Source organism: Orcinus orca, chromosome 17, assembly GCF_937001465.1.
Source record: "Orcinus orca chromosome 17, mOrcOrc1.1, whole genome shotgun sequence".
NCBI lineage: Eukaryota > Metazoa > Chordata > Mammalia > Artiodactyla > Delphinidae > Orcinus > Orcinus orca.
Window position 1 is genome coordinate 86242512 of NC_064575.1, and position 24050 is coordinate 86266561.

The 24050-nt window shown below is 55.1% G+C and overlaps 2 protein-coding genes across 6 annotated transcripts; both read left to right on the forward strand.

Moving 5' to 3' along the window:
* The first annotated feature begins 755 nt into the window (after positions 1 to 755).
* ZFP41 (ZFP41 zinc finger protein) lies at positions 756 to 13762 on the forward strand. 2 transcript variants are annotated; one of them, XM_033420158.2, is made up of 3 exons: positions 756 to 889; positions 3617 to 5241; positions 11602 to 13762. In XM_033420158.2, exon 2 carries the CDS (start codon positions 3838 to 3840, stop codon positions 4432 to 4434), a length of 597 nt encoding a protein of 198 aa, XP_033276049.1. In that variant the 5' UTR covers positions 756 to 889; positions 3617 to 3837; the 3' UTR covers positions 4435 to 5241; positions 11602 to 13762. The 2 variants fall into 2 exon arrangements, with proteins under 2 accessions (XP_033276049.1, XP_033276048.1); XM_033420157.2 differs by having other exon boundaries at positions 887 to 5241.
* GLI4 (GLI family zinc finger 4) lies at positions 11630 to 23290 on the forward strand. Of its 4 annotated transcripts, none has more exons than XM_033420126.2 (5): positions 11630 to 11762; positions 13027 to 13178; positions 16769 to 16927; positions 17618 to 17719; positions 18402 to 23290. In XM_033420126.2, exons 1-5 carry the CDS (start codon positions 11671 to 11673, stop codon positions 19331 to 19333), a joined length of 1437 nt encoding a protein of 478 aa, XP_033276017.1. In that variant the 5' UTR covers positions 11630 to 11670; the 3' UTR covers positions 19334 to 23290. The 4 variants fall into 4 exon arrangements, with proteins under 4 accessions (XP_033276017.1, XP_033276018.1, XP_012386876.1 ...); XM_033420127.2 differs by having other exon boundaries at positions 11633 to 11762; positions 12970 to 13178; XM_012531422.3 differs by lacking the exons at positions 11630 to 11762; positions 13027 to 13178 and adding an exon at positions 13899 to 15423.
* Positions 23291 to 24050: the final 760 nt, after the last annotated feature.

Sequence of the window (24050 nt, forward strand, 5' to 3'; positions counted from 1 at the left end):
CAAGAGTAAGGGAACGGGCGCAGAGGTGACTGAGGTGCAGCTAATGGGAGGGTGGCTGCGTGAGGGGACGTGTGGGACCCCAGCGGAGTGGGAGGAGGTGGCTCGGGGGCGGAGTCCACCGTGGTGCACCACCGAGATGCTGCGGCCTCGCCACCTAGAGCGGCACCGGAAACGGCCGGCTGGGAGCGGGCTCTTCCTGCGGGCACCGAAGGCGAGCGGGCGGGTGGGCCAGCGGGGATCGCCTGAAATGGGAAACAAGCTGAGGGGCGGAGCCCTCCCGGGAGCACCACAGAGAGGCCCGGGCCCTCGCCTCCTAGAGCGACGCCGGAAGGGACGGGGCCAGAGGCGGGCCCTTCCGGCCGGCGCATGGGCGGGGTTGCTCGGCTGTGCAGCTTCTCGGCGCTGGGCAGCTGGGGAGCGGCGGGGCTCGGGGACGAGGCGTCCCTCCTGGCCCGGGGACCCTGCGAGGGGCGCGCCCGCCCCAGCCTCCATGCAGGAATTCACTGCGTCCCTCTGGCGTCGCGTGGGCCCCCTGCCCAGAGCAACGGCACTCCTTTCTAGGCTCCTGGGCGCCACGGGGAGGAGGGCGAGGCTCGAAGACCAGCTCCGTGCGGATCGAGGTGGAGTCCCCGGGCCCAAGGCTGGCGAGGCTCTGTCAGGCGACGCCCTCTCCTTGGCTTCGACACCGCTGCGGGCCCGCACACTGCTTGGGTGCACGTTTGCCCTTGGATCTCCCACCACTAGTAATCCAGCCTCTCCCTTAGACCCCGGCTTCTGAGGACAAGTGAGGTTACCACGGAGTATCCTGCTGCAGGGGGATACCCAAAGCTTCATGTTACAAGAGGCCTGGCACAGAGAGTGAAGGAGCTACACTGGAGTCGCACAGCAGGTACCAGCACCCCGGCCTTTAGGCCAGGGTTCTCGTCTGCTCTGACAAGGTGGATTGAGTTTTCTGCGTGGCTGTAGCAGTCATCAGGCCTACAGGCCTGTGAAACGAAAAGACCAAGACAATGACCTCAGGTCTACGCCGCTTTTAATAATTAAATATTTTATTCCTTGGTGTGCACGGGACTTAGAGAAGTGAGTACGTCCAGTCTCTGCCATTAAGCACCTGCCAGCTTGAGTTAGGCAGACAAGACGATTATCTAGAATGTTTCCTGAGCAGCAGTATGTGCAGGCTACAGCCAAGTAACTAGGGATTCAAGGATGAAAAAGACACGATCCTTGCCCTGAAGAGCCCTCGGCTCGTCGGGAGACTGCCACGTCAGTGACAAGCCACACGTGGAGTGACGGGAGTCCTGGTGGGGGCACAGTTCTTGGAGCACAGCCGGCAGTTGTCGGGCTCAGTGGGTTCAAGGACCACCCCTCTCCATCAAGTGGGTCAGCACAGAGCCAAGCTGAGTTTGCGCCTTCCCTGGGGAGCCGTGGGCCAGAGGGCTGATAGCACTTTCCTGTTGGTTCTTGGTTCTCATCTGTTTCCTACACCTGAGCTCAAACTCCAGCCTGGCTGACTGGGGCCGTGATCCTCTGCCCTGGTTCCGCCTACCTCCCCGGCAGAGATGCTCCCATATTTGTGCATGCTTCCCTCAGCCTAGATGGCCTTCCATCACCCTCAGTTCTGGCTCTCACCTGATGCTACCTCCCAGAAGCTACCTCCAATAGAGCCTTCAGAGAATGACGTTTACCTGAATCCAAGTCAGGTGTATCTAAGCATTTTCGTTTAGAAGAAACCAGACTCTCAAACTCTTGTCAAGTTGGGAAACCTGTCCAGTCATTTTATGCGTTGCCTCTGTGCATGGGAGAGTGGGTGAAAGCCCAAGTACCCCCTTTAACTTAAAGGGAATTCAAAGCATTTGTACCTCAAAACGTATGTCACTTGGGACATTATCACCCAGAGCACCACGTTTTAGGGTGAGACAGCCTGTCAGGAGATGGACCTCCCAGTAGATCGGGCGACCAGCACAGGTCATGGGAGGTCTTCTCAGGGATGACTTGAGGACTCAGAACACGATCTGCTTTCTTTGGAAAGTGTTTTCTCCTAATCTTGTGGAGGATTTCTTTTGCTAGCAGTTAAAGAGCCTGAAGCTTGTCAAGGCTTTATCCTGGAATTGCATTAGTTAGCGCTGAGGGAAGAGGCAGGTCAACAAAACTCAGAAATAATACAGAAAAGCAATAGATGAAGGTTCTTAACCAATGAGACGTGAGCCATGCTGGTGACGCTTCTACAAGCAACTACCACTGGAACCGACTGATTCCTATTTGAACTCGTGGTGAAGTTGGAATTCTTTTAGATGGGATTAGAGACAGAGAATGTCAGATTTTTTAGACAATGCAAGCAAGATCGTAGTTGATTGTTCCCTGGGGTTTTGGCCTTCAGTGGATGAGTTGGCTCCAGTTAAGTGCCACAAGGAGAATGGGAGCCGGGTAAGGGAACCAGGGAGTGGGGTCAGGGAGGACTGCCTGAGAAGGGCCCTCAGAGCAGAGCTCTGAATGAGTGAGGGGCCAGCACCACCAACACCTCCTCTCAGGACCTGTTTCTAGGAGCACCCAGGTGCTGAGGCAGGAAGGAATGTGTGGCAAACCTAAGGATGGCTGGGGCAGGGGGGAAGCACAGGGGCAGCAGTGTGAGGGGAGCCAGTGGGGATTTGGGCAGAGATGTGACGGGGGTTCACTGGCTGCTCTGTGGAGGATGGACCCAGGGGAGGGCTGGGATGAGGGTAGGAGCGAGTTTCATCCAGCTCAGAATCCAGGCTCCAAGTGATGGGAGGTACCTTCCATGAGGGTCACATGTGGCTCCCACAGCCTGTAACTCCAAAAGCACGTTGTCTGGCCCCAAATACAAGAAGTAGAGAAGGAGCAAGTAAAGGGCTGGGAAAACTCCAGTTTGGGGAGCACGCGGCAGTTGTTGGTCCATGGTACACATGAGTCCTACTGGACGCAGGTGTGGAGATGCTGGCCCCTGGCAGAGGAATAAGAATTCCTTGGTTGGGACTTCCCTGGTGGCGCAGTGATTAAGAATCTGCCCGCCAATGCAGGGGGCACGGGTTCGAGCCCTGGTCCGGGAAGATCCCACATACCGCAGAGCAATGAAGCCCATGCACCACAACTACTGAGCCTACATTCCAAAACTACTGAAGCCCGTGCGCTTAGAGCCTGTGCTCCACCACAAGAGAAGCCACTTCAGTGAGAAGCCCGTGCACCGCAACGAAGAGTAGCCCCCGCTCGCCACAACTAGAGAAAGCCCGCACGCAGCAACAAAGACCCAACGCAGCCAAAAATAAATTAATTAATTTATTAAAGGAAAAAAGAATTCCTCAGTTAGCAACTGAGTAAACGATGATGCCATCTACTGAGATGAGGAAGACTGGGAAGAGTGAGGTTGTGGGGGGTGGGTTTCTGGGAAATAAGTGCTCTGTTTGGTCATGTCCAGCCTGAGACTCGTTAGATGTCCAGGTGGGATACGTGAGCAGGGAAGGGAAGGGGGCCATGTTCCCATGCCTCCCCCACCCCTTCCCTGCCCATCTGCCCCTTCATAACTCAGCACTCAAAGACCTCATGGCTGTGTCCCTCCCAAACCCTCGTTTACTCTAATGTTCGTGGTCTTGTTTCTCCCCAGCCTCAGAAGGGTTGTTGGTGCTCTTGTCTTTGTTGCAGAGTTTCTGTCCCAGAGCTGCAGTTAGCAGCTTGGGAAGGCGCGGTGTTGCGCCTAAAGCAAGGCCTTTCTGGAGAAGCGGGGTTACAAGGGGGCGCGCACGGCTGGGGAATTTTGCTGCTGGCCATTCTCCTTGGCCCTTGCCGGCTTCCAGTGGTCCTTCCTCTCTCCTGGGGACAAGAAGGATGGAAAAGCCCCCAGGCAAAAAAAAGAAGGCACAGACCCCAGAGGAAGAAGTACGTGTTCAGAAGGACACTCCCAAGGAAGATAAAGCATCTAGGAAAAAGAAGCCAAACCAGAGATCCACTTTGGCCAAAAAGCACAGTAAGGAACCCAGCCTGAGTCGTGAGGACGAGGAACACATGTTTGAGGCCTTCAGTGCTACATTTAAAGATGACTTTGAGGGGGTTCCTGCGTTCACTCCCTTCCAGAGGAAGAAGCCCTACGAATGCGGCGAATGTGGGCGCGTCTTTAAGCACAAGACGGATCACGTTCGCCACCAGAGAGTCCACACTGGAGAGAAGCCCTTCCAGTGCGCCCAGTGCGGGAAGACATTCAGGCACAGCTCCGACGTGACCAAGCACCGGAGGATTCACACCGGAGAAAAGCCCTTTAAGTGCAGTGAGTGCGGCAAAGCCTTTAACTGTGGCTCAAATCTCCTAAAACATCAGAAAACCCACACTGGAGAGAAGCCGTACGAATGTAAGGAATGTGGGAAAACCTTTGCCTACAGCTCATGTCTTATTCGCCATCGGAAACGTCACCCACGGAAGAAGCACTGAGTGTGGGCAAGCCATCCAGACTCAGAGCTTTGTGCCCGCAAAAACTGTCCTGGCAGGCCTGCCTGGGGCTCCTCCTCCCTGGCGTCTGATCGGGCTGGGGGTCCTGCCGTCACCAGGAAAACTGCCCCAGCCAGGTCAGCAAACACCGGTGTGGCCAGAGACCTTTCTGGTCTAGAGAATCTCCAGGGCAAGACATCATGATAACAAGGCAGCTCCTCACAGCTGTGGCACCAGGGAGGCGAGTGTACAAACTGCTGTCCAGGGGACAGGCTTCAGACCCGAGCACAGTCAGCACCTCCCACTGCCACCTCCGCCTGTGACTCCCATGCTGGCTTCGGCCCTCCCACCGGCTCCTTTGAAGACTGTGCTGCAGACCTTTGGCCCACTGGGTCCCAAGTCCATCTCCATGCAGCCCGGCAGGAGGCCTGTGGCCCTGAGCTGGATGACAGTGCTTCCACAGCGAGCACTGGGGACCCCAGTGTCCCCCTGGCTGGCTCTGGTGGCGGTGCTGTGCTTTGTCCTCTGCCTTCCCTCCTCTCTGGAGAACCATTCCTTGAACTTGGCCCCTGCTCCCAGGAACTGGGCTCTCTGTGTGTCCTCCTACATCAGCCATCATCCCAGCTGAGCAGCCTTGACTTACCAGGTGGACCACTCAGGACACTAAATGCCGCCACTGTGGGTGCTTCCTGCCCTGGCCGTGTGAGGCCCCGGGATGTTGACGGCAGCTTGGATGCAGCCTTTGCCTGCCATGCGGCCTTTCAGACACGAGACGGTGGGCCTGCCCCCCAGGGCCAGCTCTCCGTGCAGGTTAGTTCCACTTCTCTGTGCTTGGCCCCCAGCTTCCATCCTACCCCCTTCACATCCACATGCTGTGCCTGCCCTTGGTTTCCCTCCAAGAGTGGTCTGGATGGGCTCCATGTTCTCCTGGGCGAGGGTGTGGTTTGTCCCAGAATTCCAGCACAGTATAAGAGGGGTGAGGTGACTGTTATCCAGGAAGTAATAGGGCTTTTTATCAGGAAAATGTTGACACCTACATTTTCAGCTCTTTAGACCCAGAAAACTAATAATGGCCTTGATCTTGGGGGCCCCTCCATCAGGAGACAGGAGAGAGCGCTCCCAGTGGAAACATCCCTCCAGGTTAAGATTTGTACTCTTGTTCTTTCTAAAAGCTATGACGTTATAACAGCTCTACCTGAGCTCGCACCTCTGCTTCACGGCTCGGCAGGCCCTCCTCCTACCCCGACAGGCAGGCCCCAGGTGTGACCTGTGATCCTGCTCTCACAGTCCCGGAACTGGAGATGTGATGAGGCAAAGTTGTTCAAACAGGTGCCAGGGTCTGGCTCAGGGAAAACACACCTGTGATCCTGGGTGGGGAAAGGTTGCTATAAAGGAGGTCACTGGGACATTTGGCAAACGTTGGGTCTAGACTGTCCACAGGGGAGGTGGGGGGGCACATCAGTGTCAAAGCTCCCTGGTTTGATGGCCTGCAGCCATCCCAGACAACGTCCTTGTCATGAAAGATGCATGCTGAGGTCTTAAGGGCCACAGGGTCATGACATCTGCAGTTTGCTCTCAAAGGCTGAGCAAAGAAGCAATAACAACAATGCAGATTGGCAGGTTGACAAACACTTTCTGTTAAGGGACAGATAATAACTGTTCTTGGCTTTGTAGCCATAAGGTCTCTGCCACAACTCAGCTCAGCCATGACATGCCATAGCAATTACAGCACAGAAACGGCCAATAAGCCTTTATTTACAGAAGCAGGTGGTGGGCCGGATTTGGCCAGTTTCAGATGAAGGGTATGTGACACGTTCCAGGGGTGTCTGCATCTGCTTCGGTTTGGTTTGGTTTTTATTTATGATGGTTTATAATATACCATGATGGATATATTGTTATATATAAAATATTGTATAAACGTACTGTAAATTACAACACATCACATGTACTATAGAAAAATTCTCATTTTCTATGTTATTATGTTTCCACGTTAATACCAATGGGAAGCATTTTTTGTGGCTGCGTAATGATCCATTAAATAGAAAGTTGACTTAACCTTCTCCTAACAAAGGCATGTAGGCTGTTTCCAGTTTAGGTCAATAAAAACAAGGCAGTAAACATCTCCACATTTAGGGCCAACAGGACGGGTTGCCAGAAATGAGCTGACGGGGAGATCATTCTGGCAAATTACCTTCCCCCAGGTTGTGCTGCATAAGTGCCCCAGCAGTGCACAGGTAGCAGGTGGGTTTTAATCTCGCCAATTTGATGGGAGAGAAGAAGCATTCTAATCTGGTGTCTTCGAGTTCTAGAGAGGAAGCAGGTGGCAAAGAGCATAGTCTCTGGAGCCAGGGGTTACTGACTCGACCCTCGTGCCTTGGAGATGTGGGACCTTGGGCCCGTCCTTCACCTCCTTGTGCCTATGGTTCCTCAGCGATGACTTGGAGGCATTGACAGTGCTCAGCCTGGTCAGTGACTGTGTGTGACCTCAGTGCCGTGCTGACCCCCAGTTCAGCCGCTGTCAGCTCCGGTCACGTGTTAGTGTCCTTAGTGAGGGGACATTTTTCCACAGGCATGAGAGGCGGCTGTGCAAGCAGACAGCCGTCAGTCCCTCTCTCAAGAGAATGAAATCAGCCAGGAAAACAAGAGAGACATGAGAAAATAAATCACACAATCAAACTAAAATCAGTCCACCGTCTTTTTTGCCTCCTGTCATTTTGGTTCAGACAGACAGGCTCATTTCCCATTTCTTCTGAGTTAACCATTATGACACCACATCACCACCAAGCACTGAACCCAAATCTTTCAGATAAATCTGTTTTGATGGGTTTTTTGTTTTTGGGTTTTTTTTTCTATTGCTCTTCAAATGAAACCCAAATTCCAGAAAAAGAAAACCTTCTAAGTAGCCTGAGTCAAAGAAGAAAAACATAGGCTTCCCTGGTGGCGCAGTGGTTAAGAATCCACCTGCCAATGCAGGGGACATGGGTTCAAGCCCTGGTCTGGGAAGATCCCACATGCCACGGAGCAGTAAGTCCGTGCACCACAACTGCTGAACCTCTGTCTAGAGCCCATGAGCCACAACTACTGAGCCCACGCACCACAACTACTGAAGCCCCCTGTGCTCTGCAACAAGAGAAGCCACCACAATGAGAAGCCCGCGCACCACAACAAAGAGTAGCCCCCGCTCACTGCAGCTAGAGAAAGCCTGCACACAGCAACGAAGACCCAACACAGCCAAGAATAAATAAATTTTTTAAAAGAGAGAAGAAAAAAATATAATGAAAGTTATAAAATACTTAAACCTGGATGATAATGAAAATACAACTTGCCAGAAATTCTGGTGTAACTAAAGCCAAACGGAAATTTGTAGCCTTATGTGACCAGCAGAAGAGCTGGAAATCAACAAGCTAAGCATCCAACTTTAAAAGTGAAAAAAGGCCAACAGAATAAACTCAAAGTAGAATGGAGGCAATAAATTATAGAAATTAATACGACTAATGGGAATGGAGAGCATTTTTAATAAAAGTTGGTGCTCTGACAGGACTATGAAAATTGACATTCCCTGGCAGTGGAATCCAGAAAGAGAGAAGGAAGGAGCAAAGGAGCTCCTTTAGGAGTGAGAAGGAGAGCTCCATTAGGAGTGAGAAGGGGAGGATAATGGCAGATACATCAGAGATTAGAAGGATAAACTGTCGAACCAAGAGATGTGAGAACTCAAATGAAGTGGGTTATAGAAGAAAGATGAGTTACTGAAGCCAACTCGAGGAAATAGCCTGAAGAATCCTCTAACCAGACAGATTGCTTTCATAGATGACATAAATTCAGAGATGCATAGACGACATAAATTGCAGAGGAAAGAACACTCCCAAATTTGTTCTACGAGGCCACCATTACCCTGATACCAAAACAAGACAAAGATACCACTAAAAAAGAAAATTACAGGCAATATCACTGATATTATGCAAAAATCCTCAACAAAATAACTAGCAAACCAAATCCAACAATACATTAAAAGGGTCATACACCATGATCAAGTAGGATTTATCCCAGGGATGCAAGGCTTTTTCAATATTCGCAAATCAATCAGTGTGATACACGACATTAACAAACTGAAGAATAAAAACCATATGGTCATCTCAATAGATTCACAAAAAGCTTTTGATAATATTCAGCACCCATTTATGATTAAAAAAAAAGAAAACTCTCCAGAAAGTGGGCACAGAGGGAACATACCTCAACTTAATAAAGGCCATATATGACAAACCCACAGCTAACATCATACTTAGTGGTGAAAAGCTGAAAGCATTGCCTCTAAGATCAGGAACAAGACAGGATGTCCACGCTGGCCACTTTTATTCAACATAGTTTTGGAAGTCCTAGCCACGGCAATCAGAGAAGAAAAAGAAATAAAAGGGATCCAAATTGTAAAAGAATAAGTAAAAATGTCACTGTCTGCAGATGACATGATACTATACATGAAAATCCTAAAGATGCCACCAGAAAACTGCTAGAACTCATCAATGAATTTGGTAAAGTTGCACAATAAAAAATTAATACATAGAAATCTGTTGCATTTCCATAACAACAAAAGATCAGAAAGAGAAATTAAGGAAACAGTCCCATTGCCTACATATCAAAAAGAATAAAATACCTAGGAATAAACCTACCTAAGGAGGTGAAAGACCCGTACTCCAAAAACTACAAGATGCTGATGAAAGAAATCAAAACTGACACAAACAGATGGAAAGATATACCATGTTATTGGACTGGAAGAATCAATATTGTCAAAATGACTATACTCCCCAAGGCAATCTACAAATTCAAGGCAATCCCTATCAAATTACCAATGGCATTTTTTGCAGATCTAGAACAAAAAAACCTTAAAATTTGTATGGAAACACAAAAGACCCTGAATAGCCAAAGCAATCTTGAGAAAGAAAAACAGAGCTGGAGGAATCAGGCTCCCTGACTTCAGACTATACTACAGAGCTACAGTCATCAAAACAGTATGGTACTGGCACAAAGACAGACTTATAGATCAATGGAACAAGATAGAAAGCCTAGAGATAAACCTACGCACCTATGGTCAATTAATCAATGCAAAGGAGGCAGGAACATACAATGGAGAAAAGACAGTCTCTTCAATAAGTGGTTCTGGGAAAACTGGACAGCTACATGTAAAAGAATGTAATTAGAACATTTTCTAACACAATATACAAAAATAAACTCAAAATAGATTAAAGACCTAAATGTAAGATCGGATACTATAAAACTCTCAGAAGAAAACATAGGCAGAACGCTTTTTGACATAAACTGCAGCAAGATGTTTTTGAATCCACCTACAGTAATGAAAATAAAAACAAGAATAAACAAATGGGACCTAATCAAACGTAAAAGCTTTTGCACAGCAAAGGAAACCATAAACAAAACAAAAAGACAACCCACGGAATGGGAGAAAATATTTGCAAACGATGCAACTGACAAGGAATTAATCTCCAAAATATAGAAACAGCTCATGTGGCTCAATATCAAAAAACCCAATAAAAAAAAATGGACAGGGCTTCCCTGGTGGCGCAGTGGTTGAGAGTCCGCCTACCAATGCAGGGGACACGGGTTCGTGCCCCAGTCCGGGAAGATCCCACATGCCGTGGAGCGGCTGGGCCCGTGAGCCATGGCCGCTGAGCCTGCATGTCCGGAGCCTGTGCTCCGCAACGGGAGAGGCCACAACAGTGAGAGGCCCGCATACCGCAAAAAAAAAAAAAAAAAAAAAAAAATGGACAGAAGACCTAAATAGCCATTTATCCAAAGAAGACATACAGATGGCCAAAAAGCAGATGAAAAATGCTTAACATCACCAATTATTAGAGAAATGCAAATGAAAACTACAATGAGGTTTCACCTCACACTGGTCAGAATGGCCATGATCAAAAAGTCTACAAACAATAAATGCTGGAGAGGGTGTGGAGAAAAGTGAACCCTCCTGCACTGTTGGTGGGAACGTAAATTGGTGCAGCCACTATGGAGAACAGCATGGAGGCTCCTTAAAAAACTACAAATAGAACTACCATACGACCCAGCAATCCCACTATGGGGCATATATCCAGAGAAAACCATAATTTCAAAAGATACATGCACCCCAATATTCATTATAGCATTATTTACAATAGCCAAGACATGGAAGCAACCTAAATGTCCATTGACAGAGGAAAAGGTAAAGGAGATGTGGTATATATATATACAATGGACTATTAGCCATAAAAAAGAATGAAATAATGCCATTTGCAGCAACGTGGATGGACCTAGAGATTATCATACTAAGTGAAGTAAGTCAGAAAGAGAAAGACAAGTATCACATAATATCACTTACTTGTGGCATCTTAAAAGAAAATGATACAAATGAACTTATGTACAAAACAAAAATAGACTCACAGACTTAGGAAACAAACTTACGGTTACCAAAGGGGAAAGGTGGGGGGGGGATAAATTAGGAGGTTGGAATTAACATATACACACTACTATATATAAAAATTGATAACTGACAAGGACATACTGTAGAGCACAGGGAACTCTGCTCAATACTCTGTAATGACCTATATGGGAAGAGAAACTGAAAAAGAATATATATATATACCCACACATATATGTATGTATAACTGAATCACTTTGCTGTACACCTGAAACGAACACAACATTGTAAATCAACTATACTCCAATATAAAATAAAAATCAAAGAACAAAACAGTCTATAGCAAATTAAACCTTAAGGTTAAATGTTAAACCGCGTTCTCTTTGAAAAAGAGCAGTACAGAGCTTCTGCCATCACTATTAATATTCACGTGGACCTTCCTGGACCAGGGCTTGAACCCGTATTTCCTGTATTGGCAGGCAGATTCTTAACCACTGTGCCACCAGGGAAGTCCCAAGTTTTGAAGCACTTTCCTTGAAATCTTGTTGCCACCCAGGGTGGGATACATGGGTTGAGCCACAGCCCGCGCCCCCTTCCCCACCTTGCTCTCCTCCAGCCCCTGTGGCCGTTATCCCCACCAAGTACCAGCCTCCGCGTGTCCATGTGCCCAGAGCCTGGCCTTATTCACACCGTTGGCATTGCCCAACTGTTGATAATTTCCCAATTATCAACCAGGTGATAATTGCGCTTCTTTATTTATTCAAAAGGTATTTCTGTCCTTTTTCGGCTGTGAAAGCGGATCCGCCCCAAAGCAAGAAGTTCCTGATGAAATATGCATGAAAAAGAACCTCACAACTAGCAAAACTTCCATGTTCCTGAGCTCCAGGGAGGAACAGAGATCAAGAAGGAAGGGAAGAGAAAGGCCGTGGTAAGAAAGGACACCCCTGCGGTGCACATGCTAGGCTGCAGGAGGGGCGTGCGGGGACACGGCGCGGAGGGCTGTCACTGCAGCGCGGGCGCTGTCACTACAGGGCAGGCATTGTCACTGCAGGGCAGGTGGCCGGGCAGCAGACACTCCACCCTCGGGCAGTGCCTGCCGTCGGGTCAGGTGGAGGTGGAGGGAAGTGTTCCGTCTGATAGGCCGCGTGAAGGCAGTGAGATGAAAAGGGGAAGCAACCGCAGGGAGCTGTCTCGAGATTCTGAGGCGCTCAGCCCCTGCCCCTCAGCCAGGAGTGCTGTAGGACAGGCTCCAGGAGGAAACAGCTCAGGCCAAGTCAGAACCTCCTTGGCCTCGGAGCTTGTCCCGGCAAACGCCCTTCAGGGTGTCCCCTCCCCACTGAACACGGGAGAACGGTTAAAGCAGCGACCGCAGAAACACGTCAGGGCACCTGAGTTACCGCGCAGGCTCCCCGCTGCCGGGGCCAGCACGGAGGGCGCTGGGACGGCATGACCTGGCGTCAGAGCGAAGGCACAGAGGACCTTGAACGGGCGTGGGGACACCTGCGGATGTCCCGGGGACGTGACGTCTGTGGTCCTTCGTGCCAGACCCTGTGCCCTGAGGGAAGCTGGCGGTGCGGGCCACGGAGCAGGCGGGGCTGACGGGCTTCAGCCCAGGTCGCCCTCGCCAGGTCCACTGCACCCCTGGGGAGGCTCTGGGCACCAGCATGTCACCTGGGCTTTATTTCTAATGGCCGCTCATGTCTGTCCCCATTTTGGGCACCGAGATGTGATCATTCCTTTCTTCTGCCGGTGAGCTAGACACCAAGACGCGCTGCAGAGTGACACTGGGCTGGCCTGGGCCCTGGGGGCAAGGCCAGGGCTCCGAGTCGCCCTGCTTGCAGTGGAAGCCCCTGGTGCTGGGGCACTTGGGCATTTGCTCTGGAGCAGCACAGACAGAGGTCACGGTGAGGGTGGGGTTTTCAGTGAGCAAAGATGGCGGGGTAAAGGGGGTGTCTCGAGGCCCACGGAAACAGTGTTGGGACCAGAGAGGGAAATGGTGGGGGACAGGGCGGGAGTGACCCGGGATCCACTGCCTGGGGTCAGGGCTGTGCTCTGAGAGGCAGCCGGTGTCTTCAAGGACCCCTGCCCCGAGCTCGAAGTTCACTGCCTCCTGGCTGCTTGCGCACAAACTCCAGCCACCTGTCAGCAAAGCCGGGAGCCGGAGGTCCTCCTCTTGACCAGAGCCCCTACAGGATCCAGGCCCAGCCACAGGGCGAGGCTGACGCTGCGGACTCCACGGACGGGGATTTCCAAGGCCTGAGGACAGCCGTCCCTTGGGGTGAGCTCCCGGCGCCCCGGCCCCACTGCCCACAGCGATCTCGGCACTGGGCCGCCCCGGTGTCAGGTACATCCGACACAACCTGTGAGCTCCCTGTGGGCCCGCGTGGCCTGTGTCCCTGCAGCCTCACCCACGCAGCATTCTGGTCCCGTTTGCCTTTAGTGTCCTGCCTCTTGGTGTTACTGCGTGTTTGTTTCCTGGAGAGCTTCAGCACTGGGGGTGCTGCTCTCCTCATGCCCCCCTGGTGGACCGAGGTGGCCATGGGCTACAAACGCCTGTGCACAGCGGGTGGCCTTGGGCCTGTGCTGGGGCGGACGCTTTCCCCAGTCTAGTGTTGCTGACTGTTATTTTTAGTCCTAGAAATGCAACTTTCCAACTAGTCAAATTTGTTGAACTTTTACTTGATTATATTTTCACATCCTTCAGTCCGTGGAAAGCAAGTGTGGTCTACCTTTGGGGTAGATGTTCTCTTTTGTTCTCTCCTCGCTTTCCCGGGGCTTGCTTTTCACGCGGTGTTCTCTTAACCCAGACGGCTGTTGCGCTGGTCCCCACGTTTCTTCCCAGATGCCCTGGGCATCCGTCAGTGCTTCCTTGTCCTGCTGCCTCTGGATCTTGTTTTCTCCTACAATAAACATCTGTTCTGACCTGTTCACTGCATTCAGCTGCTCTCCCCACAGTCAAGAGTCCCCAGGGAGGTGCCACTGCCTCAAGGGAGAGACCATCTCCCAGCTCAAGGTCTGGCCCAGGCCTGCAGAGCCAGAGGCCCAGCTGGTCACTGCCTCTGGATGTGTCTCTTGGGGGCCGCCTCATCTTAACCAAACTTGTAAGAGACCAACACACAAATCAGAAAAGGAATGTGCTAACTTAGGATGGGCATGACCCCTTGCTTCAGCAAAATACCGTGTCCCTCAATAGACACCCCTCTCTGAGCCTGGATACAGGTTCCCCTGCTATCCAGAAGCAGAGCGTTCCTGTGACACCTTCCAAGGCCGAAATGGCATAAAGCGAAGAGGCACTTAGTTACCTTGTTAGGACACGTGTTGCTCACGGCGCACAGGGCAAATCGAGACGAAGCGCAGACGCCCCCGGACGCGGCTCGCAGCCCTGGCAGGTTGGTGCTGCGTGTAGTCCCACAGGAGCTCGGCAGGGGCCGCTCTCGCTGCCTCGGTTGCAGCTGCTGCAGAACAAATGCTGAGCGCTGTTTTCACTTTTTGCCTTTATTCAAAAAAAGCTAAAATCCTGTTTGGCTTTGTTGGAAAACAGGTACTAATGTAGGTCTCTTGTAAAAGCAAAGTGGTGTAAAGAGAACTTTCAAAAAGCAGGGGACATTTTTCCCTGGGAAACAAAGTTAGGCCCTGTCGTTGCTTCATGCCTACAGTGTGACGTGACCTTGCCTGCCCCCAGACCCTGTCAGCACCCCGTTCAGGTCCTGAGCTCTGACGCGCTCTGTCAGTCCTCCCCTCTGTGCCCCTGCTCACTTTGCCTCTGTTAGAGCAGATGTTCTCACGAGGGGCGATTCTGCCCTCAGGAGCGGACGTTGGCAACACCTGGGGACATTTTTTTGGTTGTCCCAACTGAGGGGAGGTACTATTGTCAGTTGCGGGGGGCAGGGAAGCTGTTCAGCGTCCTAAAGAGCCCAGGATGCTGAGGGTGGGGACCCGAGTTAGATCCGTGACTTAGGCGAAGGGCCAAAGAGAAGATTCACGAGGCCGGAGAGAGAAGAGTAAGCGCTGTCGGCTGGAGGCTTCAGAAGCTGGAAAATGAGGAGAAGCAGCTTTCGGCAGAAGCCTACACACTTGACAAGGTGCACGTCCAGGCTGAGAAGGCTGGCAGGGCCTGGGGATGGGGGCGCGGGTAACCCTGACAGTGGGGCAGAGGTGGGAAGAAAAATGGTGATTGGCTAAAAGTCTCCATGGGAGTAATTAGAACCCCTCAGGCCTGTCCACCCTCATGGGAAACAGAAGGCTGCCCCCATCCCTCTGAAACTGAACCAGCGGGACAGACTGAAGACGAGAAAGGGTGAAAGTCCGGCCCACGGCCACCGCTGTCCACCATCGGGGAGGACACATCCAAGGAGAATTAGGTTGTGTGCATTTCCATCACAAGCCCCCTCCTCTCCCCTGCCATCTCCCCGTCTCCCTCCTGCCTGAACCCCGAGGTGTCCTCTTGCCCCGCCCATAGCCCCCGAGGTCACCAAGGCACCGGTCCGCCGGGGACCTAGAGCGTCCCGGAAGTGCGCGAGGCCGGGCGGGCGGGGCGCGGGAGCACTTCCGGCCGGCGGGCGGGCTGGCGGCCACCTCCCGATCGGAAGGTGAGTGGGCGCCGGGCGGCGGTGGTGGCGGCTGCGGGGCACCCTCGGCCCAGCCCGCGCTCGCGCGTTGTCCCCGCAGCCGCCGAGACCTTGGCCTCGGCCGGGCGTGGGGGGCGCGGATGGCGGGACGCAGGGGGCACACTGGCCCCTGACGATCGCGGGTGTCCGTTTGCGGGGCGCCTCCGCACGCGCCCGGAACCCCAGGGACGGGAGCTGTGGTGATGCCCACTTTGCAGATGGAAGAGAGGCTCAGAGCTGCCCCTGGCCCGAGGTCCGTGGCCGGACTCAGCCGGGGCACCCTGCTCTCCGCTGCCAAGCGCCCCGAGTTCGGGCTCTTTCCGGCGGCGCACAGGCTCCAAGCTGGGAGGCGGGGTGGAGGAGGGTTTGCTCCTGGGCCGGTGCCGTTTGTGTCCCCTCTGCCTTCAGCCTGTTGCAGCAGCGTAGACGTTTGCACTGGCGTCCCTTCGTGACCGCCACCTCCCCTCAGAGCCCGGCTAGGGGTGACCGTGCCCTTTCCCAGATATTTAAAATGTGGCATACCCAGATGTCAGCACTGCAGACCCACCGTGTGTCCACTTACCTGGCTGTGGGTGATCCTTCCCATCTTTAGGGGCTGAGGTCGGGGGCTGACCCAGGAGGCCCCCACTGGTGAGGAGCCCTGTGGCGTCTGCCTCCCTGCTTCCTTGAAGCAGGTACTGCCTGCACCGTTATTGGATGTACATTACCTTTCATCCTTCCCCTGCCCCTTTTCACTCCCAGATAAGGCCTCCTACTTCATGGAAGTGTGAAAGAAAAATCCTCATTTTAGACCAACCTATTCCGGCAAACCAGACTGAAGAAAAGTATCTTTGACCCCAGAGGAGGCTCGGAGCACCCTAGGCGGGGCTGGGATGTGAGGGGTCCCAGCCTGCGGCCTCTGAGGGGGGTTTTCCTCTCTGGAAATGTCTCGTTAAGATTTAACCTAGGACGTTCCTGCTCCGGCAGGCAAAGTCAGTTCTTTGCGCTCCCCAGGGCCAGCGGCCCCCAGCTGTGACGGGGGAGGTTTTTCCGGGAGAACCAGCTTTGCTTTTCTCCATGGGCAAGGCCTTGGGTTGGGAGGACATTGCGGGCATCGCTGGGGGGAGAGCTTGGGTTCAGTTCGTGTGGGTGCGCTGGTGCTGTGCACATGGTAGAACACACCAGGGGCCCCGGTGGCCTCGCACGGTGGGCCCCACAGGTTACCTCCTGGCGCTTAGTTCCTCCCCCGGGGGAGGAGCCTCCAGCTCACCTGTGGCTGATCGGCCCCACCCCGCACATCCCTCTGACCCCCTCATGTCGCCATGGTTTTCGTTTCCCCGGCTCCCAGGTGTGCAGTCCTCCAGCAGGCCTTGGGGGAAGATGGCAGCCCTGGGGGACAGTCAGGAGCCCCCTCATGTCCTGTCCACTGTCACTTTCGAGTCACCGGAGACACCTGGAGCCTGCCACCGCCACGAGGCCCAGCTTCACCTCCACGGCCATCAACATGGTACTTGCCTCCCTGCACCGTCACTGCGGGCAGGCAGCTCACTGGGCGCTGGGGCTCCTGCACCCTGGTGCTTGGGTCGGGACTCGGGCAGCAGTGCTTGAGGCTAGGGGTCGAGCTGTGTGAGCAGTGGCTCCCTAGAGGACAGTCCCTTGGAGTATGTTTCTTTAGGGGATGAGGGGTGCAAAAAAAGAAGCCTCGATGGCCAGGCCTGTGTGAGAGGAGTCAGTCACCTTATCTCCCTGTCCGAGCCTTTGATCCCACGCCAGGAAAATGGTCTCCAGAGTTCTGGGCAAGCTGGTTTGGGTGGGGACCCCCAGGGACCTGCAGGGATGGAACCATCAGCCTTGCTCCGCCCCCTGGCAGGGTCTGGGGGTGTCCAGGTGTGGAAATAGCCGACAACTGGTCGGGGAGGATGTCCAAGCCCTGCGGTGTGTGGTGCCCCTGGACCCTGCTCACACGCAGCCGTCAGGGAGTCCGGGGTCCCTTCCCTGCCCCATGTCCCACAGGAGGCCTGGCCTCACTCCCCTCACAGTCGAGGACACAAATCGGCTCTTGGTAGCCAGGACGAGGACCCAGGTAGATGTGTTCTGTCCCACTCAGCGAGCCTCCAGAGGGCAACGAGGTGTGTTGGGGGGTACAACCCGTTCTAGAGGAGGGGGAGATGAGCCCCAGCCCCGCTGTGACCCTCAGGCTTCCCCGGCTGCAGCCCTGAGGTGCCCTCCCAGCCACCACAGGAGGAGGATCTCCGGGACGTGGAGGAGGTCCAGGCTGGCAGAGACACCTTCTGGCCAGGTGAGCAAGCGGAACCTGCCGCGGGGCCCCGCCCAGAAGCGCGTTTACCTGCGGCTGCTGCACTCCAGGCTCTGTGCAGCGCCCACCACCGCTGCCAGGCCCCGGGGCCCCACTTGTCCCTGGCTCAGCGCTCACTTCTGTCCCCCACAGCCCCTCCCCCCGTTCAGTCCCGGTCTTGTTGCTGACACTTTCTGGGCTGTGAGAGCAGCGCAGACCCCCATATCCACCTGCCTGTCCGGCTAGAGTGTCCGACTTGGCAACACTGGCCAGCAATCGGGGAGTCGTCCTGGCACCCCTGTGTACTGCCCTTGACCTCCACTTGTCCCCTAAATCGAGCTCTGGTCCCCACCCCCTTCCCCTGGGGCTTCGCTCATCCAGGCCCTCAGCTCCTCGTTTCTCTCCCTCCCCACCCCACCCCCCGCCTCTCTCCCCTAGAGAAGCCCTTGGGGTGTCCTCTGGGGATCCGTGGAGCAGCTCCGGGGCCGTGTGGGCAGCGTCCTCAGGATCAGGGGCTTTTCTGCTTGGCTCTGAGTCTGAATCTCCTGTCAGGCTTACCCCCTCCACATGCGCGCGCACCCTGTGTGTTCTCACCCTGGTGCTGTCATCTGGAACGGGGCGGGGGTCCCCGCGGACGGACAGCCTGGTGGGCGGCTGAGTGCTCTCCGCCTCTCCCGTTTCTCAGATCCCGAGTTGGAGCGCGAGCGGGCCCCGTCGTCTCCCCAGCCGCACAATCCTGAAGATGAGGTGGACCGGGACACGGGGGTGCTCAGGACCCTTCTGAGGAGCCTTCCCCATAGACCCAGGTGTGGGGACAGCTTGGGGCAGGAGTGCAGCCTGGAGCGGCCGTTAGGCCAGCCGCCGGGGGCCGGGCCCCGCCCCCAGAAGAGAGGCACCTGGCGTGGGCCGCTGGGGCTGCAGGGAGCCTCGGGGACAGAGGGCGGCCCGGGGCGCGCCGACGAGCTGGCGGGCAGCCTCGGCCGGGGCTCGGGCCTCGGGGCCCGGCAGAGTGGCCCGCGGGGCGGGAAGCCGCACAGGTGTGAGGCCTGCGGGAAGAGCTTCCAGTACAACTCGCTGCTGCTGAAGCACCAGCGCATCCACACGGGCGAGAAGCCCTACGCCTGCCACGAGTGCGGCAAGCGCTTCCGCGGCTGGTCGGGCTTCATCCAGCACCACCGCATCCACACGGGCGAGAAGCCCTACGAGTGCGGCCAGTGCGGCCGCGCCTTCAGCCACAGCTCGCACTTCACGCAGCACCTGCGCATCCACAACGGCGAGAAGCCGTACGAGTGCGGCGAGTGCGGCCAGGCCTTCAGCCAGAGCTCCAACCTGGTGCGGCACCAGCGGCTGCACACGGGCGAGAAGCCGTACGCCTGCAGCCAGTGCGGCAAGGCCTTCATCTGGAGCTCGGTGCTCATCGAGCACCAGCGCATCCACACGGGCGAGAAGCCCTACGAGTGCCCCGACTGCGGCAAGGCCTTCCGCGGCCGCTCGCACTTCTTCCGGCACCTGCGGACCCACACGGGCGAGAAGCCCTTCGCCTGCGGCGCCTGCGGCAAAGCCTTCGGCCAGAGCTCCCAGCTCATCCAGCACCAGAGGGTGCACTACCGGGAGTAGCGGGCGCGGGGCCGCGCGTCAGCAGCCTGAGGTCGAGGCGAGTTCCCGCGGAGGGCTCCTGCCTTCGCGCCTCCTGGCTGGCGCAGCCGGCATCTCGTGCGTGTCCCGAATAAAGTCTGTGTACTTGATGGACGCGGGAGGAAGGCCACGTGGCTGCCCCCCATCCCTGAGGGCTCCTGTCGGCAGAGCCCACCGCGTGCCCTAGCGGCCGAGGCCTGCGGGCGTCGTGACTTACCAGAGCCATAGCCAGGGCGGGGTCAGGCACCCCAGGACGGGGTCAGGCACCCCAGGATGGGTGGTTTCCAGATTGGGGTGGGGGGGCCCGGGCTGCCCGCTCTCCCCCTGGGCTGTAGTCTCTGGCGGTTTGGTTTCCTCATGCATCTGGGAGAATGTGTGTGGCATGTTCTCTCTGCAGCAAGCCCTCGATCTGCTCTGTTTGCCTTCTCACCCTGCCTCTGCACCTACTGGTGGCTGCCTGAGGCCAGCGGGCTTCAGTGGAAGGTGGCCCTGCCCAGCCTTCATAGCTGCCTCCAGCCCCAGGAAGCCGGGGCCCCAGGGGGTTCCCCGCTTGACAGGTCTAGGCGACTGCAGCTGGGCATTGGCTGTAGCCGGCTTCAGATCTGCCATGACTGCCCTGTAGCTCCCCAGCCCCTGTGGTAAAGGGGAGAGCCCAGCTGGGTGGGGGTGCCTTCTGTCTGCCTTCCTGCCCGCTCCTTCCTGGACAGCTTTGGGACCCCCACCCCTGCCGCCTGCACCACACACGGAGTTGCCCGGCCCCTCTCCAGGGTATAACTCCGCCTCGCCTCCACATCCTCTTTCCCAGTGACCCCAGTGGAGAGCCCTGTGGTTGGGCTGCCCCGCCTCTCCAGGCTACACTCCCAGGGCCCCGAGGCCATCAAGCGCTTTGGACTCCCCCACGAGGGTCAGGACACCTCCTTGAGTCGTCTTTGCTGGTGCACTGTGACACCCTGGAAGACGAGGGACATCCGCCTTCTCCCCAGCCCCCTGTCCCTAATACCACGTGGCTATTGGGTATCGTGAAGCTTCCACCTTGGGCAGCCAGGCCGCGGAGCGGGCGAGCAGAGTCCCCAGGGCTTTCCGGGGAGCGGTGGCTCAGCCTGTGCTCCAGAAGGGTCATCCTGCAGCCTCAGCACCAAGGCTGGACTCGGATACCTGCACCACAACCGGACTTAGCGGGCAGCCCCAGAGCAGAGCCCGGCGGTCCTCCACACTGTCCTAGACTGTCCTGGAGGTGGCCCGGCAGACCCTCGGTGACGGGACAGGGACAGGGCGGGAGCTCCCAGGCCACTGAGCAACAGGCGTGCAAGCTAGGAAGGCTGCCCAGAGGAGGGGAGCGTGGAATCAACCGCCCCCAGCTGCAGCTCCTTGGTGCCAGGAGGTGAACTCTCAGCAAAGGCTCTGTGTCCTCCCTTGTCGCGTGCGGCCCGCCAAGATGGGCTGAATGGCATTTGCATTTGCCGGCTTGGGACCGGTTCTCTCTCGAGGGTTCCGGCTGATGCATTCAGCACTTCCCGGGAACCTGGAACGCCCGGCAGGACCGAGACAAGGACTCCTCAGGGCATCTTCTCTGCCCGTTGTGGCTGCCCAGGTTTCTCAGTATCTGGCTGCACAGGACGTTATAGTTCTCGAGCCCTGACCGCTCCTGGGACGTGGGTACAGCCCGGAGTCTCTGCACTGTCCTCCTGCCTCGTGTCAGGCACAGGCGTCACGCCCCTCCTCCCCCGCCATCGTCATCCTCCGGTTCCAGCTCTGTGCCCCGGCCTGCTCTGGAGCCTCTATCCGCCCTGGGTGCGAGTGTCTCTAGCTCAGCGGCCACTGTCCCTCGCCTCCCGCTGACCCTGTTATCTCCAACCCCATGGGCTGCGCTCCCTCCCCCCCGGGCCCGTGTCCTCGGCTCCAGCCAGCCTCATGCTGTTCCCTGAAGTGACCCACTGGTCTCCGGGAGACCAGGGTTAGGATTGCCCAGGCTGCCCTGATGCCAGCCCAGGCACTTACTGTCCCTCACAGAGCCTGTTTCCTCCTCTGGAAATAGGGACAGCCGTCTGTTGGCACCTCACAGGGGGATTGGGAGGATGGCCATAGAATCCTTTGCACGCCACCAGGCACACAGCAAAAACCCATAAAAGGGGCTCCTGGAAAGGCTCTGTCGACAACCAGGGACAGGTCAGGAACACTGTTAATGGACAGCCTCAGCAGAAAGCCACCTGGGGCCAGGGCCGGCCACGGCAAGTGTAAAAGGACATTGAGGGAGACAGAGTGAGGCACCAGGAAAGCGGTCCCTGTGCGTTTCAGAGCCCAGGAAGTGGTCACCTGTGTAGGGGCAGTATCTCCTTTCGGCCCTAGAAGTAAATAAAAGCCCTATAGGAGCTTGAGCCCTAAAGAAAGGTGGCCCTGTGAGGAGCTCCCAGGGCCCCGCACAGGGAAGAGGGTCCAGGAGCTGACAGTCCATCTCGGGCTCTGTGCAGTGCGGAGCGGGCTGCGTGTGCCTGTGAGTCGGGAAATAACGACAACGCTAGGCCTAAATGTGGACACTTTTCAGTTGGATACAAGGGGTTTTATTTTTACATGATATAAGCAGTGTGGCATGATGGTTAAGAGAATCGACTTTGAAACTTAAAGCCCAACTCTACACTGAAGTGTAAGGTTGGACAAGCTATTAGTCTCCAAATTTGTTTTCTAATTAGGAAAAAGAAAAAGATGTATTAGGGCTCTCCAGAGAAACAGACCCAATTGGAGAGATAGGTAGATAGGTAGGTATTCTTAGGAATTGGCTCACGAGATTATGGAGGCTGAGACGTTCTGAGACCTGCAGTCAGGATGCCGGAGACCCAGGAGCGCCGATGGCATAGTTCCAGTCTGAAAACCGGCAGGCCCAGGACCCAAGGGAAGCCAGTGTTTCAGTCCAAGTCCAAAGGTAGAGTGAGACTGACGCCCCAGCTCAACAGTCAGACAGGAGTTCCGTATTACTTTGTCTTTTTGTCCTATTCAGTCGTTCAGCTGATTGGCTGGGGCCCACCCACGTTAGGGAGAACAACCTGCTTTACTCAGTCTGCTGCCTCAGATGTTGATCTCACTCAGAATAACGTCTGACCAAATATCTAGACGCCCCGTGGCCCCGTCCAGTTGACGCATAGAATTAACCGTCTCAAGCAAGGATAAGACTGTACTTAATGCCACAGGGTTGGCCTCATTCCTCCTGATACGGATGTGCCCTCTCCCCGTGACGCAGAGCAGAGCTCAAAGCAGCCCCAGACCCATTTGTATCTATTTCCACCACTAGAACGGTAAGGGAAGCGTCCCAGGGAAGGGCTCTGCTGGTTTCTGCTGGGCTCTCGTGCACTCGCTGTCCGTCCCTGGGCCAAGGGCTGTAATCAGGGAGGTGGCCCAGAGATCGTCATTCAGCCTGATTCAAGGTCACACCCATGGCTGGCTGCAGGATGCTGGGATGAGCAAACAGAACCATAAGGTCCTCTGCACACGTTTTCAATACCAGTATTGTCCACGCGCTTGTCTTTTTCAGTTGCTATGCAACATTCCATATTGGGCTACCTCAGTATCCCAAGGGTTTTGGACTTCGAGAGACCCCAGATTAATGATGGCCCAGAGGTGGAAGCCAAGACGTGGTCTATGGACTCATCTGCCCTGTGCCGTGTGCCCCAAGCAGGTGGGCAGGAAGGCAGGCTCTCCCCACATCCAGCTTGTAAGGACACTCACTCTACTTCGTAGCCCAGCTCTGCCACTCATTTCTATGCCACCTGGGCAAGGTCCGTATCCTCTCTAAGCTGCATCGGTAAATTGGCGATAGTGATTCTATGGAATACATCACAAGGTTCTGTGAGCGCTAAATGAGATCATCATGTGAAGAACCAGCAGAGCACAGGCCAGAAGCAGAAGTTAACATCCACTTCCCACCTGGAAAATACACATCCTCCCTCATGATAGTTTATTACGCTTATTTATTTCCATCCCATTCATTCAGTAAACCCTTTCTGAGCACCTGCTCTGGGCTGTGCATGTCCCCATCTAGGAGGCTGCTTTTCCACACAGCACGTCACACCCAACTCTGTCCTCGGTGCACAGCGCGGTGGCGGCCTGTGCACTGATGCACGGTTAAACAGTCACTGGGGTCACCCAAGTGTATCAATGGTCAGATCCCCTGACTTTATCTTTTAAACCCAAGGCTGCAGGCTAAATCAGATCTGGCCAGACTTTTCCAACTCCACTAGGGAAAGTGAGACAAACTGTTCTTCAGGGGTCTCTGAGCTGAAGGAGCGGTTATGCCGGACCCAGACCCCTGAGGAAAGAGTATCAGAGGCTCCTCCTGGGGGCAGAGTTTGCTGAAAAACACAGATTCCCAGGCCCCACACCAGGGAAGACAGATTCAGTAGGCCTGGGGTGGAGTCAGGGAATCCGGATTTAGTTCTGACACCCCCAGTGAAGTTGACAGTGTGCCAGGCTTGGGAACCTCCGGTATCATCTAGTCCCTCAAAGCAGGTGCATCTGCATAGGCAGTGGTCCAAGCCCCACTCAAACACCACCTGGAGAGGCAACCCGAACTGCTGGACAGCTCTGCCTTGCGCCAGGATCTGCCCTCTCACCGCCAGCTGCTCCCAGCTCTGCCCTCTGGGCCTGTCGTAGCCTGGCTGTACTCACTGGTAGGAAGAACCCTCAGGATCTGAAGGTAGTGGTCAGGCCA

Bases quoted from the DNA above. Each gene is read 5' to 3' on its own strand.
- GLI4 (XM_033420127.2), top strand. From the start codon at position 11,671: ATGAAAAAGAACCTCACAACTAGCAAAACTTCCATGTTCCTGAGCTCC. The intron at 16,928-17,617 runs GTACTTGCCTCC...TGTGACCCTCAG, and splicing joins CCTCCACGGCCATCAACATG to GCTTCCCCGGCTGCAGCCCT. The intron at 17,720-18,401 runs GTGAGCAAGCGG...CCCGTTTCTCAG, and splicing joins CAGAGACACCTTCTGGCCAG to ATCCCGAGTTGGAGCGCGAG.
- ZFP41 (XM_033420158.2), top strand. From the start codon at position 3,838: ATGGAAAAGCCCCCAGGCAAAAAAAAGAAGGCACAGACCCCAGAGGAA.